This window comes from Callorhinchus milii, unplaced genomic scaffold (assembly GCF_018977255.1).
Source record: "Callorhinchus milii isolate IMCB2004 unplaced genomic scaffold, IMCB_Cmil_1.0 Scaffold5, whole genome shotgun sequence".
Lineage (NCBI taxonomy): Eukaryota > Metazoa > Chordata > Chondrichthyes > Chimaeriformes > Callorhinchidae > Callorhinchus > Callorhinchus milii.
In genome coordinates this window covers 54,665,216-54,682,601 of record NW_024704746.1, presented here as the reverse complement: position 1 = coordinate 54,682,601, position 17,386 = coordinate 54,665,216, and the positions used below count along the sequence as shown (strand labels likewise).

Genomic DNA, 17,386 nt, shown 5'->3' with positions numbered 1-17,386 from the left:
TATAATCATTAGTTGATCATTTGATCAACAACTGATCAACCATGGAGCCCCTTGAACATTGGCTCTGATTACAAGTTTGAAGAACATCAACAGAACATTTGGCTATTTGTGGGACTTTGCTGTGTCTAAAGTTGATATGACGTTTGCCTACAGAAACAGTCCACACGTAACTATAAAGAGCTTTTAAATGTTTCAACATTGCCATGCCTCCTGCTAACCCCTTTCAGCATGTAGAAATATTTATTGTGTCATTGCTAAAATTAACCTTCAGAATTCTAAGCTGTGCCATCTTGCCTTGCTACCCTGATATATCTGAAAGTATTGTTTATGTTCTCTTATTCTATTTACCATATATATACTAACATGTTAAGTTTCCCTATGAAACATTTCTCTTCAGGCCTAAAGATCTCCATATTATGATAGTTCATCCCTCTAAAACTAGTCTCACTCACTCCCCTACACTATATTTATGGCAAGGAGGTGATATTGTGCAATAATGTGGCCCAAGGGGAAAAAAGAATTATAAATACAGTAACACCCTCAAACATAAAGGATTGATGTAGACCTCATTTTAAAATATAAGTAATGCAATGTCACTACTTAATGTGTATAGTTTAATGTACATTCTGCAGTAATAAGATGTGTATCTTCCACTCATAAATTGAGGATAGTCATGATTCCAAATTGTGGCAAAATGATGTGCTTTTATATTCACAAGCATTAAGTTAAATTCAGTTTTTGCTCCATGAATTATGTTCACACTACATTTTATGCTAACTTCAGTGTATGTGACACAAATGCATTAACACACACTACAAAGCAGATATAATTTGAAGAGCCTCATCTATGCAGCACATATGCTGAGTAAAAAATAGAAATTAGATACAAGACTAAAAATATATTAATGATTACTAAAACATTTTTGCATTAATACAAAATTTAAACATCCAAAATGCTTCAGGCCTGCAGTTATTCCTTTTCCACAGTGTACAATTTGTGAATTATTTGTAAGTGGTTAATTTTAATTCAAACGCACAATCATCTCTTCCAGTCTAACAATAAGCCTTACCATTAATCTGAGTACAGTGTTCAACAATAAGGGGCAGAAGCAACAATATTCCTTAGAGTGAAATTTTCTATACTTAAATGCAATGGTCCTGAATTAATTAATTTCATTTACTCTTGATAACCTCATGTAATTAAAAAGTCCCAAACATTAAAGTGTATCCTGACTCTCTTTACAATAAAAAGTTGATCTATTTGCTAAAATTACTCTATTTGCTATACTTAAAAACAAGATCAAAATTGTTAATAGTGTCCAACGGTACAAATTAATAGAATGATAATATTAAAAATACAAATTCATCTGTTCTGAGGTTTTTATCATTCATAAATTTCATACAGGAAATCTTAAGTGGTGACCATTTTGAAAAAATACTAATCACAATATTTTTTACACTTTAGTTAGAATGCAAACTTTTCTGTGCTCAAATTGCTTCATGTTTGTTTCCCCTGATTGCAAAATGCATCAAGGGAAAGCAAGATAACAGAAAACTTGGAACCAGAAGTCTTTAGCTCCTGGAAAATGCACATCACCAGACAAGAGGCAATTCTTCCATTGATATTGCTTCAAGTTAATCAGGTTGAGGTTTTCCCATTATAAGAAAGTAACAAAACATTCACTGAAACTACCAAACAGTACACAAGCGCAAATAAGTATTCTCCATTTAGAGATAGTTTATGGTTTGTTCCAGGTCCAACTGTAGCAAAATTAAAATCTTCAGGAGTCTGCATTTTTCTGAAGATTGCGACAATTTCATTCTAACTTAGCTATTTGCACATTTTCAGACAAGCTCCTAACTTTATTCACTAGGATTCCACCTCAATCCTGCCTTTTCTTCTGAATGTGTCAGCTAATGCTGGGGGCACATTACTACTAACTATTTGCCTATTTAATAATAATAATAATCCTTGCATTTGATATAGCACTTTTCACGTCTTCTAGACGTCCCAAAGCACTTCACAGAATAACTGTAAAGTGAATTGACTGTATATTTGTGGGCGAACGCGGCAGCCAATTGCGCACAGCAATGTCCCACAAACAGTCATGGATTGAAAATGACCAATTTATTATTGTTTTGATTTTTTGGAGGGATTATTATTATTATTAGGAGTATGGAGTAAGGAAACTTGCCCAAGGTTTCGCCCTGCCTAGATTTGAACTCAGGTCTCTCACTTGCAAAGCAAGTGCTCTAACCTTGAGCTACAGGACTCCAAACAGTTCTCCATTTGTCTTAACTGGGGAAGCTGAGGAGGTCAGAGCCGCAGGATAGAAGACGTTGACGAGAGCCAATGAGTATGGCTTCCATCTTATCAACATTTAGTTTTTGCTCATCCAGGCCTTGATGTCCGCCAGACAAGCTGAGAAATCATCGGAGAAGTAGATTTGTGTGTCATCTGCACACATGTGTAAGTTTACCCCATGTCTGCAGATGGCATCGCCAAGAGGGAGCACATAGATGAGGAAGAGGAGGGTGCCAAGGATGGAGCCCTGGGGTACAGCAATAGTGACCGGGCAAAGACAGGAGGAAAAAACATTTGAGGAGATGAAGTGAAGGTGGTTTGTTAAGTAGGACATCTATAGTTACTCTATTTATGTAACATTTCAGAGCATCTAAAATGTGGCAAATTGATAAATTCAGTCTTCATTTTGAAATTGTTTTTCTGTAATAATCCTTGCCTTTGATATAGCACCTTATCACGTCTTCGAGACACCTCAAAGCCCTTCACAGAATATACTGTAAAGTGAATTGACTGTATATTTTCTGGGCGAAATGCGGCAGCCAATTGCGCACAGCAGTGTCCCAAAAACTGTCGTGGACTGAAGTGACCAATTTACTTAAGAACTTTATGATTTACAAGTAAATTTACAAGTAAACTTTACAATTTACTTAAGAACCAAATTCTTAAAAGAAACACAGAGAGCTAGTGTCAAAATTAGAGCTATATTTTACAATTTGACAAATTCTGGATGTTCTGAAATCGGAAGTAAATCATTTAAATCTAGATCCAGCTGCAATCATGTAAATAAGGCCAAAAGAAATCAAGATGTAAATATTACTAATTACTCTCCACATAAAATGTCCTTGTGGTCTTGAACCAGACCATAGCAAAGTAGGGCACTCTCGGACAACTCCAATATCCTTCCCATAGTTGAGGAAGCGGTTGACCTGAGCAGGAGGAAGGATGACTTGCAGTACTTTTCTTAACTGTTTGATGGCCACTCCATCCAATCCTATATTGCACTTCAAAGACAATTTAACTGCAAAGGAGAGTATTTTCATCATTAACCACAGATACAGGACATCACTTTCTAAATAAGCTTTTCCAGCAATGCTCTGTGGCAGTGAGTAAAGAAACCAGATGTTGGGATGTATCAAAAGATCAATAACAAGCCGAATAGTGAGGTAATCTTGCCACTGTATAAATCATTGGTGAGACCATATTTAGAGTACTGTACTGTGTACAGTTCTGCTCACCACAGTACAAAAACGATATTGGAGAAATTGAGAAGATACAGAGGAGGGCAACCAGAATGATTGAGGTAATGGAAGGACTGGACTATGAGGAGCAACTAAGCCAATTGGGCATGTTCACGCTGGAAAAAGGAAGATTGAGAGGTGACATGATTGCTGTCTTTAAGAATTTAAAGAGGTTGCACAATATAGATCTTGACAGGCTGTTTTGAATTATCCAGAATAGTAGAAGCAGAGGACACGGCCTGCGAATGAAGGGCTGTAAATTCAGAATGAATCTACGCAAACACTATTTTAGGCAGCGAATACGACAACACAGTTCAAGATTCTGGTCCTTGCCTTCAAAGCCCTCCATGGTCTTGTTCCCCCCTACCTCTGTAATTTCCTAGCTCCCTACCATCCTGCCTGCTCCCTCCACTCAGCGGGCGGGTCTTCTGCCACTCTGCCCCCACCCTCTGGAATTCCATCCCACAGTTCCTCTGCCTTGCCCCCCCACCCTTGCCTCCTTCAAGATCCATCTCAAGATTGTTAAGTTAAGCTTCAACTGTGCTTTCGATCATCCTGCTTCCCCCACTGCCCTCCACTCTCCCCAATCCCAACCCCCAGCTCGGGTCCGAAAGTCTGACTGTCCCAGCCTTGGGACGTCCACCTGAAGTGTAAGGCACTATACAAATGTAATTTTATTGTTGCTGTTGTTGTTGATTGGCCTGCATAGAGGCAACTCTGCACCTCCAATTAGTGGAACCATCACTCAATGGGAAGGGAAGTATACCTGAGCTGCGGACAGGAAGATGGTGGCAATGCTCTCATGTATTTCATGCTGAAGCTTGCAGAGAGTTCTTGGTACCTACCATCCACCAGGCGAGTGCTCAAACCTGTGCTTGTCAGATGTCGAACAATGGAACTAGTGACTACCTCCGGAGGGTGGGGGGTGGTGGGGAGAGGCAAGCGGGGCTCCTTGGAGCTGAACAAGGCTGGCAACGGAACATCAGAATCGAGCCAGCCCTCTGTGGCAGTCTTAGTAGTCCAGTTCCTAAGCCAGGTGGGTCTGCAGTATTCCAGAGCACTGCTGATAACCATACAGTTTTGTTATTAATGGCAAGCTATGTGGTTTTAGCTGGTTAAAACTACATCAATACACCAACGCACACTCTGGGGTCCCCAACCCTTACCTCTTGCCAACCTGCACCTCATACTTTCCGGAATTAGGTAAGAAGGATGAGTACCTCCAGGGAGAGAGTGCGCATTCCACTCCAACAATCTATCTCTGGGATTTCCATGTGTTGGTGGAATGCATAGAATTCTCAGTTTAGTTTTGGTTTAGATACTCTTAAGCATGGGTTTTCACATGTGTCAGACAACAGGCTGACCAAAAAAAATCCTACTGTTCATGCATTGTGGCAAGAGACTTGTGAAGTCTCAGCCGCAAAAAAGCAATAGTCAGGTTTAAGAAATACACTCAGTCAATTTGCTGCTCAAACTTTATATTCCAATACAATAGAAAGGTTACACAGGGGATATGAGTTTAAGATGTAAAATAACACAATATTGGTTGAATACTTCACATAGGTTGCAGGCGTGAATGATTTTTGTAGACAACTGTAATGACTTATTTCCTGTAAACTGCTAATTTCTGATGTGTTCCATTTAAATAAGAATTTATTTTAAATTTACGTTTGTGCTTATCAGGGTGAAACATCAACAATTTTCAAGCAGACTCAAGCCAGCATGACTTGATGCTAAGTAAAGTTTTAACAACTCTGCCCCAAAACACATATCCTAACATGAGCCTCAGCAGAGCATTCTGCTCTAGTCTTTTTTCTGCTTGCGACACTCGTTGACTTCTCCAGTGTTGCTACTATTTGGTGCTGAATTAAAGGCAATTTTGTGCTGTGTGCCCTTTCTTAATGGGAACTTCCCAACACATGTAGGATGCTTCCATCACTCCATGCACCACTAAGGTAATTCTTTAATGTGTTTTTAAGGAATATTTTGTTGGTTTATTATTTTTTCAGATACAGTTGCAGAAAAATGTGCAATGTCACATGATGCAGCCAGAAAAGTGAAAACTATGCTCAGAAGCACTCATAACACTTGCCTCATATTTCAGGTATAAATGAATAGATTTACAAAATCCAATCCTTTCCCTCACAAATACTCAATCAAAATTTTTTTTCTATCCCCCTCTTCCTCGAACATGGCACCCCACCATTGTAAGAGACATTATTCTACATGAAGAGCCCTGTAGAAATGCAAGTTGTTATTCTTGGAAATAATAATGATAGTAATGCATGCATTTAATGTATCATATTGTTAAAATGTCTCAAAGTGCTTCTCAAGATTTACTCTAAAGTGTAGAGGCAACACAGTAGTCAATTTGCACCCAACAAACAGTCTTGACGTATCTATGCAATTTTACTTGGTGTATTGTTGACAAGTGCTTTCAGATCTTTACCCTTTGGACAGCTGGGACTTTGGTTTAACATCTCATCCAAAGGATTCCAACTCTAACAACGTAGAACACCCACAGTATTGACCGGGTGAGACTCCCAATACCCCACAGAGTAGGTTTGTGCCCACAATTTCCCATAGACTTGAGATCTGATTTTCCAATGCGCAGTTTTGAAAGGTGGCAAATGCAAGTCACCTACAATTCCACAAGAGAAAGTTCCAGAAATTAGCTAAATAACTAGCTAGTTTAGCTAGTTGATCCTAGTTTAACTAGTTAAATTAGGATTAATGCATTTAAACCTCTCTTTGCACTATGGTTGCAGTAATGGTGGATGTACAAGTTACCCAGACATTAAAGCCCAGGGAAGGGGCACTCTGTCAATTAGACAAAAATAAAATATTACATTTGCCATGTACCACTTCATACATTGAATATTTGACCCACTGTATCAAAGCACATTATAATACTATTAGCCCTGACATATATGATCCAGTTCATGTTCAGCAAAACTACCCCAAATTCTGAGCTTCGTTATATTGCAAACAAAATCATTGGCTTGATTCATTCCGCTCCAAATTACATTTAATTACCTTCCAAGCAGGTTTATGAATTTGTTCTAGACCATACAACAATAACATAGCAATGAATACCATATGAACATTTACAGTCATTACTTTTCAGACATGCTTTAATTACAAACCAGACTACATTCATTCTTTCAATTACAAATTATATATTTTCTCAAGGGGAACAAGAAATTAGGTTTCCAGGAGCGCACTTACATTCCCCAGATCTGAAATAATTACTGAATTGACGTAGGTTTCTAAAATCAACCTTACTATATGGCCTGCATATATCCCTGGAAACATTGACGTTGCTTTCCGCAGTTAACCAACTATAACAATGATTTACATTTCCTGTTTCAGATCCCTTTGTCCGACTGAATTATGTGCAGGAACAACAAAGCAAAATCAAATTATCTGAACAGAAATTTATTTTGTCGAAGAGACAGGAGAATGAATTTAAACAGATCTATAACTTGGATCTTTCAAGTTTGTCGCTGTAGCTGAGAAGATGAAGAAGAGAAAGCCAAAGATAGTGAGTTTGTTAGAATGGAACCTGATTAGCCAGAGGGAAAGGCCAAGATCCAAAAGCACTGGCTAGAAATATCAAACCTTGACAATTTTGAGATCAAAGTCGACAAAGGATAAGGGTAGAGAGGAGAACTGATCTAAAACGGTAGAGGTAAGCAGCAAACAACTGGGTGGGCTGGATCTGAAGCAGCAGAATGGATACGAGGAAAAAGCTCTCCTGCTGCTATTGACAGTTCCTGCATTTATTACTGACTTTTGACTGCAGTCAGGATGTAGATAGTAGCAAGAGAAATCCAAAGAAAACTTTTATTCTACTTGTGATAGAAATATTTCTACTAATGGCATGTTAAAGAACAGAGAGGACCTTTCAGGAAAACGTCAAGTAGAAATATTTCAGATCATCATGAAAGGCAGGAGTGTTAAATAAATTCTTCACCATCAATAGTTTGGCCAACTTTTAGATCTTATTAATTTTTCATGCAGAAGTCTATTGTACAAGCAAATCTTAATAAGATGTGTTATGATGAAACAAAGAATTAAAATGTCCAACAGGATACAGACTAGAATCATCTAGGATACAAGATGAAACAAAAGGCCGCTGGTGAACATATTTCTAATAAATGCAAGTACTGTACTCGAAAACTATAAGTGAAAAAAGTGTATAGCTAGAAAGGTTACTTCATCCCATGAAGCCAGCTCCTTCCAGTCATGCTAAACTTCTCCTTTCAGGTAATTCACCCCAACAAATACAGTCCAGCTCTGTTATAACTTTGCAGTTGGGGTTTAAAATCCCAACCAGTGTTACAATAGGACACAATCATCATCTTGAGCTTCCGATTTGTGATGTCACCTTGGTGACCAACGATGTTACTGTATATGTACCCAGAAAGCCAGCCGATTTCGCACCAAAAATGGCAAACCTCCAGTGCATGAGGTTGTCACCAACATCACATCCTGCACGATGTACATGACCTCAAAAAGCCTTGCAATATTCAACTAAATCTAATAAAGCAAGTGAATCCAGGAATTATTCCTCTTGTTCTTTGAATCTCTCCAACACTTCAATAGTTTTTTTTAGGTAGGGTACTTAAAATGGTATTAAGTATTTTAAATCTGGCCTCCTGACAGATCTGTGGAGCCCTGTAGCATCATGGTTACAACATTTTAAGCTTGTGAGAGGACCTGGGTTTGATTCCCAGGTAGGGCAAAATGCTGGGCATGTTTCCTTGCTCCACACGCCTCTGTTTACCACGCAGTAATTAGGAACCCAGTTGTTCTTAAGGGATTGTTACCCCCAGATCTCTTTTCCAGGGGTACTAATCCCTTCAAAAAATAAATAAAATAAAAATCTACAACTGTTTGTGGGACCCTGCTCTGTGCAATTGGTAGCCCACGTTTTGCCCACGAAAACATACAGTTGATTCACTTTATAGTATATTCTGTGAAGTGCTTGAGACATCTAGAAGACATGATGAGGAGCTATATCAAATGCAAGGATTATTATTTATTTATCTATGCAAGGCTAGAATAGTTTGCTTTGAGTCAAAGTTAACCTAATGTATGATTAGTTTCATTGACAGCAGCTTTACATTGTAAACCTACAGAAATAATGAACAATAATACCCAATTATGCTCTTTTTACCTTGGTTAAAATCAGCAGAATGGGAGATGGATTTTTTAAAAAAATAGTTTTTTTTTTAGTATACATTAGTTTGCATTTATCTAAATGATAAATGCAAACTAAATGATAAATACAAACTTCAACCACCACTTCAATGCTATTTATTATGCCCACATATTATTCACCAGCCCACTTGGTTGACTACTTAATAACAGCAAAAAATAGAATATAAGAAATGCTCACTGAATTATTGAAAAACAAAGGACACAGAACTAAATGTATGTGGAACTCTACCAGTTGTTGTCCCTAGACAGCTTTATTCATTTATCATCAACATTTACTTCCTATTTCTAAAGGAATTTATCAATTAAACCAGCTAATTTGCATTGCTTCCATGAGCTTGAACCCATTTATAAAGACCCTTAAATTCATGAGGCATGATCTACTGCTTCTAAATGCATAATATTCCTAGTGCGTCCATGCTGTTAGCATGAGCATCAGAATCCTGTAAACAGGCTCAACCATTTTCCCCACTAGAAATATTAAAATAATAGCCTATAATATCCAGATTTGAAGAACTACAGAAAAAACAACTTTACAGTTAAGACTTAATTCAACAATTTGCCAAATGTTACATCGACTCTAAAATGTTACATCGACTATTATTGAAACCCAGGTGTAATTTTCCCCATTCATTCAATAGTACAGATCAAAGGTAACATTGATTTACAAACAAAATGGTGATTATAATTTATAATATTTTATTCAATGGTAGCAACATTTATTGAAATAGATTTTATTGGAGTATACAAATAACAATACATTATGTAACTCAACATACAAATAACCCAACTTACCTGGGGCCGGATAACCTTCTCAATATTTTTCAATGCTGTGTCCGGGGATGGAGGTGAGCAGTCTGGGGTTGGGCCTGTACTTTTTCCAAGGAGATTACCCTCTGGTGCAGTAATAGTTACTTGTGGTGCATTTTCTGCAGGTAAAATACATTTTTTGATCACATTTTCATCATCTTTGATTACTTTTTATATAAATATGCATCTTATTTTTAATAAGAAATTCACAAGAAAATATTTTCTCACTGAGTCATAAGCACTCAGTCCCATTTAAGACAAACGTGGTGTTTGATAATACTTCATCATTTTGATGTCTGAATTATGACTGATTGTTTAATTTCTATATCTTAATCATTTCAGGTGCCACAACACTCTATCCTTTTATTTAAATCAAAATATTTACTCTAACATGAAAAGAACACAAAAAGTACTGTGACCACAGTAAGACTACATCTTACCCTGAGATTCAACAAGAAATGTGACATTCATTTATATGTCCTTTATGGTAAAGTACCATTAATGGTAATATTAACACAAAGGATGAATTTCTAATATCCAGGATCAAGCAGTGAGGTGGATTTGTGGCAAACATAGGAAGAGGCTGCAGGGAAAAGGTCACCAGCCTACGCTAACGTGTGGCTAAGCATCCTGGAGGTGGAGTCAGCTTCACAGCCGACACATTTATTTGACCTGGATTAAGCAGCTGGTATTGGATTTGGACCTCGAGAACATCAGGTGGCTGTCACAAGCTGTCCTGTAAAGATCCTCCCACAGCACTCAAGGCAGATGTACTGATGAGGAAACACTGAGGTTGGGCGACAGCTGGTTGAAGGGGTTACCTGGAGTCCGAGTTTGTGAACACACGCACGTGTATCATCTGGAATCCACCTTAATTGGTTTGCAGAGAGGCAAGCAACTGCTGCTTAAATTCCACACCTCCAATTGGTGGAAGCCTTGCTCAATGGGAAGGGACATGTGCCCGAGCTGTGGACAGGAAGACAGTGGCAATGCTCTCACGCATTTCATGATGGAGCTGTGTTGCCCACTGAGAAGCTCACAGGGAGTTCCTGGTACCTGCCATCCACCTAGAGAGGGCTCAAACCTGTGCTTTTCAGATATAAGCAGGATGAGGTCCACCAGGATGAGAATGCGCATTCCATTCCAACAATCTATCTCTGGGATTTCCAGGTGTAGGTGGGATGCATAGAATTCTCAATTTGGTTTGGATACTCTTAAGCACGGTGATGGGTTTCTGCATGTGTCAGGCACCTGGCTGGCGAAAAAAAAGATGAAAGACACAGAAGGAATGGAAAAGGGACATTCAACTTATCTTACTCAAACAATCAATTAGATGAATTTGCTTAGATTATTTAAATTGCCTTTTACCAGTATCAAGGAGGGAGAGAGGGAACTGGTAAAGTATCCTGGTCTCATGCTGTCTGAGATCAATCAGTGAACCTGGCACTATCAGTTCTTTTGATTCAGCTTCCTTGTAAATAAAATTGCTGTAATTGGGAGCTCATTTTTCTTCTCTTATTGACAATTTTGTTTTTTAATAGATGTATTTAAGCACGTATACATTACAAATCAAGTAGGAAATTAATTAAATCAAATGTATAAATACATTTTGTCCTTGCAATGTTTCTTTAAGTTGTTATCAATCTTATTAAAACTAACTCTATGATGTACAGAATCTATAAACCTGTCCATATGTAGCAATTTAGAAAGTGCTATAATCATAATTCATTGTTAATAATAGCCATCTTAGATTTCATTTTGCAGAAATGTAAAACTTATGTGTTTGATTTGATTTTCTGATGTTAACATTTTGCAAAAGGAAAACCTCTGTATTTTGCATTTCTGTAATGAGTCTATGGCTGAGTTACATTTTTACACCTCTGGGATTGAACAAGATTTGTAATTACGAACATGAATTTGGGAAAGGATGAATACATGATAAGTATTATTGTCATTGTAGCACAGGAAGATAGTTCCGCCTCACAATATCCTGATGATTTCTCATAATTTGAAGGCACGCTACTGTTTTAGGGATTGTCGCTATCTGTGCAACATTAAAGCAGCTTTTGATACAATTTGGTATCTTCAGAATACACATAATCTTCTTTACATTCCATGTTCATTCTTTAGTTCACTTTACAGTGACTCCTGAGTTACCAGTCTTACAAATGGATTTTCTGTCATTATATTAAAAGTCTAAACTTGACCATTTTGTGCTAAATTGACACAATTTATTAACTTGAGAGACTAATTTTGTGTTGCCTAGTTCTGTCAAAGTCAATGTCTTCTTCTGCTGCTGACTGGAAACTGTTTTACAGCTACATATAACAAGCAAATGGAACACCCACATTTCCACAGTGCAATTGTGTCTGTATATGACAGCACAAAAAGAAAACTTTACTTTCCATTTTCAATTTCAATCTGTTTCTAAAAATGTGAAATAAACAAGAAAAGCAGTAAAAAAAACCCGCAGAACACTCTCCCTCAATCGCTCTTCCTTGCCCCCTCTCCCTTTCCAAATCCCGTCTGAAAACCTTTGATTTTCGACTGTGCTTCAGGTCGCCCTCTCCCAACCACCGCTCAGAGTCAGGTTCCACCACTGTTAAGTGCTCTGAGACGCTACCCTGCGTGGAGGGCTGCTTTATAAATGCAAGTTGTTGTTGTAAAATGCTGATAACTATATACCACACATTCTAGACTGAGAGGACACAAGTTTAAAGTATTTCCTATTGAGCATCAGCTGGCACATCATAATCATTACCATAACAGCAACAAATTTTAATGAGACATATACTCCAATAAATCTATTTCAATAAAAGCAGCCCAACTTTGACTCAGATCTGGCAATAATTTATCTGAAAAATGACACTGCAGACGATACAGAGTTAAAGATTTCTGTGTACCTGGAAAGCAGTTATTTATCCAATTGTTTGTGCTTTTCAGTGCTCCGAGAAACTACCCCATGGTGAAGGGTGCTATATAAATACAACTATTGTTGTTTTGCCAATCAGTGGGGGCAATCTTTCAAACAATTTTGCTCCTTTCATTGGAATATTCTCGCCATATCCCCTTGTCATATTTGTCTCCCTGTTTCAGAACCCATCTAAAGCCTATATTTTTGTCTGTGCTTTTGTTCTTCCTACCTCACCCCACCCCCATTCTCTCACTCTGCTTGAATCCTACTTAGTAACGTGCTTTAAGATGTTCTGCTACTTGAAAAGCGCTTTTCAAGTGTGGCTGGTGTTGTGGATTACTCATGGCTATTGGTGGATAGTCGTGAGTAATCAGTGGCTAAGTATGAGTAATCCACGTTTCACAAAATGTGAAATTGATTATTAAGTATTATTGATTACTATTAAGTAACTATTTTATGATATGTACTTTTGATAGGAAAAATTCCTTTATAAACAAACATCATCAAAGTCACTGTACTTAGAAGCAAGATGAATTTCTGGCCCATTACTTGTGGCCTGTAGTTGACCTGTTGTTATTTATTAGCAAATCTTTGGACCATCTGTCACTTTGTTGCATTTAATCAGTGCTTATATACTTATTCTTTGCTTTTGCCAAGTGTGTGTGGAAATTTGGATAGCACGAAACATAACGTATCTTCATTTTGCAGCATACGAAATTGTTGTAAAGAGACATTTTAACCTTTCACTATTACCCAATGTTTAAAAGTTGAAAAAAAAGTACTGCTTCAAAATATATTGAGACAATCACAATCACCTGGATGTTGGTTGAGTTGTAAATGAAATAAAGCTATTCACTTTATCAAAGCTGATTTTATTCCCAGCAGTTTGCTTGAATTCAGTGGGCACATTGCCATCAGCACAAATAGTGTTTGATTTTTCAAGATACATATGTCAATTCCCAAATGTACCTTGAAATGATTATTATACAAATGATGCAAAACCTTATATGTGTTGTGTTTTTGGTTTATTGGTAGATTGTTCTCTGGACAGAACAGCTCTGTGGAAATTAACTGCAGACACAAGGTACATATTGTAACAAATACAATCAGATGGATGATTTGCACCACACTGGAAATCTCTATTATTACAGGGCCTGTGCAGTACAATATTATCATATTCAGTATAAGTGACAATTTGAAATGGTGAGCAACAATAATTTGTAATGGCTAAATAATTTTTTTTTTTATTTTTATTGTCTCAATCAGTCAGTTTGAAAAAAAATCCTTTTTTTAAGCCAAGATACGAGAAGAATCATTTAGACTGTGGACAAAAGAGGTTGATTGAGAATTCACCAGCAGGTCAATTTGAAATCCCAATATTACCTTCAATGGATGATTTCAGCAGACCTAACTAGTGGAAGTAATGCAGTTGACTTGTGCATTTGATTTTCCACTCCACAACCTACAGAAAATGGTGAAGAATCTTGCTAAAGGGAAGAATACTTTCAGGGAAACATTTGCTGTTTTAAGTACTCCATCCAACAATAATAAGAAACCTTGCATTTGATACAGTGCCTTATCATGTCTTCTAGATGTCTGAAAGCGCTTCACAGAATATACTGTATATTTTGTGGGCGAAACGTGGCAACACAGAAGTACCCCACAAAGAGTTATAGACTGAGAGACCAAATTATAATTTTTTTGTTTTGTTTTGAACACTTTATTACCACCGGAAAAGCGATCTATCAATCGACTAACAACCGGGTTCCTACTTACGTTAGGTATGCAGATGCTGACAAGTAAGGAAACTTTCCCAACATTTCGCCATCCGGGAATCGAGCCCAGGTCCTCTCGCTTGCGAGACGAGTGATCTAACCACTAAGCTACAGGACCATTGAATAAATAATTCATATAAGGTAATATTTTACCAATCCAGAGGAATCTTTGTATTCATCATTCCCTGAAGCACATCTGCTTAGCAATATAAGTATATATTGCTAACAGACGTATACCTCTGCTATACATTTAGAAGAGACTGGATACATCCAAGAGATATTCCAATCAGTCTATTGCAACAAATACAATTGACCACTCTTAAAGCTGAGGTTTCCCAGGAATTATTTGGCAATGTAAGCCAGGTTTTATTCATAACAATAGTCGCAGATATAGAAAATAATAGACAGGGGCTAAAGGAAGCCTTAAGAATCCAATTAATTCAAAACTCTGCTGCTTGTACTTTCACTGGAACTAAACTAAATGGTATTTTGGTTAACCTCGGACGTCTCTTAAGCCGGGCCAAACGACCATCCCCGATGTGTCCATCTTAACAGGTTTCCACTGTATATAGCGCCCTTTACTTGGAATGAGTGCAAACTTCCTGCAGCTGAATGTGGACAAGACGGAAGCTATGCTTCTTGGCTCCCATCAACGTCTTCACTCCTGCGGATCTAAACTCAACCTCCCTGGGCTCTGCCTCAGACTCACCGAACCAGTGCGCAAGCTAGGCGTCTGGTTCGATCCCCAGCTGTCCTTCCTCCCCCATATCTTGTCCCTGATCAGGACCGCCTTCTGCCATCTGCACCACATTGCACGCCTCCGATCGTACCTTACCCCGTTTCCTTACTCCACACGCCTAATAATAATCCCTCAAAAAAAAACAATAATACATTGGTCATTTTCCATCTACGACTGTTTGTGGGACATTGATGTGCGCAATTGGCTGCCGCGTTCGCCCACAAATATAGTCAATATGAAATACAGTGTGTTCTGTGAAGCGCTTTGGGACGTCCTCCCGACTTGAAATGCGCTATATCAAATGCAAGTATTATTATTATTATTATTATATTACCCCAAATGCAGGAGATACCCTCCTGCATGTGTTTGTCACCTCCCGCTTGGATTACTCAAACGCACTCCTCGCCAGTCTGCCCAGCTCCACCATTCAAAAGATCCAGCTGATTCAGAACTCTGCCACCTGCATACTTACCTGGACCAAGATCCTCAAATTTGTGTTTGAATCCCTTCACTCCCTCTCCGACCTCCTCACTCCCCAATCCACCACCTGGTGCCTCCGCTCAACTGACACCAGCCTCCTGCTTGCCCCTCGCACCGCCCACCCCACCATTGGAGATCACGCTTTCAGCCACTATGCTCTGAAACTCTGGAACACTCTCCCTAAATCCCTCTGTCTTACCCCTCTCTCTCCTTTTTCAAGTTTCACGTGAAAACCTTTCTTTTAAAACGTGCTTACGGCCACCTCCCCTGCCCCCGGCTCTGAGTGAGGCTCTGTTAAGTGCTCTGAGATGCTACCCTCCATGGAGGGTGCTATATAAGTGCAAGTTGTTGTCTACACTTCAAACTCCATGAGCAAATAAGAATAAGAATCCTTGCATTTGACATAGCGCTTTTCATGTCTTCTGGACGTCTCAAAGTGCTTCACAGAATATACTGTAAAGTGAATTGACCATATATTTGTGGGCAAAACGTGGCAGCCAATTGTGCACAACAGTGTTCCACAAACAGCGGTGGATTGAGTGACCAAATTATTATTATTTTTTGAGGGATTATTATCAGGCATGTGGAGTAAGGAAACTTGTCCACGGTTTCGCCCTGACAGGAATCGAACCCAGGTCTCTGCTTGTGAGGTGAGTCCTGAGCTATAGGACTCCATAAGTGGATTTTTTCTAATTTCGCTGGTAGCCATTGTGTAGGTATCTTCACAACTGAAAATGTCCACACCTGCAAGACTCTAATGGCGTTACATAACACATTATCATAACACTGCATCGAATCCGACATCAACCTTTGTATTTTGTTTTACAATTCATTTTTAATTGGTACATTCGATTACATTTTTGCATGTCCTTCGGTGTTGTTTAACAAGCTGTGTACAAAAGGCGGAGTGGTCTTGCAGGATCACTGTTCCCTTTAAATTTGCAATGCAGTTAAAATGTTTACAATACTGAAGTAGCATGCAATGATGAGAAAAATAATTATTGCATAATTATTTTATAGCAACACTGTACAATAAGCGTATTAAGTGCAGCCCTGCGACAATGAATTCCATCTATTTGTCATTGTTTTAGAGCTGGTAAAAGAACAAGCAACAATAATCACAGGACACATATTGGAGACTTGCTACCTATAACCTCCCTGGATAAGACAAAAGTAAAGATTTCTTGGACAAAATAAGAAAGACATTGGGGGTACATGCTCTGAGACACCATCCTGCATGAAGTGTGCTATATAAAAGTTGTTGTAATACACTAAAGGCTTCTGTGATGTTGCCCAATCATAATATTGATGTAAAGGATATCAATATTACAAGTTTTAAAATTGGTGAAATTCATGCAGGTCAGCATCCAAAAAGTAATTTTCTGTAATGCATACATATGCCTTAAAATAGATATTTTCGATTTAATTAAATCAGTATTATGTTAAAACAAGCTTCCGTTGAAAATCAGAATTACTGAATGTAAATATGAAAATCGTACCCTGTTCTTCCTCAAACATAACTTTGTCATATCTTTACCTTTACCCAATTTCTATTGCTTTTCATCCTTCTCTCCTGAACAAGCTGACTCATATTGGACTATGGTTCAACCCAATGGCTAGGGCACTCGCCTCGCAAGTGAGAGACCTGGGTTCGATTCCCGACAGGGTGAAACGTTGGCCAATAACAACAAAATTACATGTGCCTTTCCCGTTGGGAGGACATCCCAAAGCGCTGGACATTCAGTGTTTCGGACCCGAGCTAGGGGTCGAGAGGTTGGAGGACAGGTGGGTAAGGAGGGTGAAGATGAGAGTCGAAGATGAGGGTCTTGAGACGGGTCTTGAAGGAGGCAATATTCTGTGAAGCATATGATACGCCTCGAAGACATTTTTAAAAAATTTCATA

The 17,386-nt window shown here is 38.4% G+C and overlaps 1 protein-coding gene across 17 annotated transcripts in view; it reads right to left on the bottom strand.

Annotated features, from left to right (window-relative positions):
• Positions 1-17,386, bottom strand: part of anks1b (ankyrin repeat and sterile alpha motif domain containing 1B) — a 455,240-nt gene that overhangs the window by 133,608 nt on the left and 304,246 nt on the right. For all 17 annotated transcript variants that reach the window (XM_007907724.2, XM_007907725.2, XM_007907728.2 and 14 more), the window contains one exon: positions 9,561-9,694. In XM_007907724.2, the coding sequence (XP_007905915.1) occupies positions 9,561-9,694 (134 nt within the window). The remainder of the gene's footprint in view (positions 1-9,560; positions 9,695-17,386) is intronic.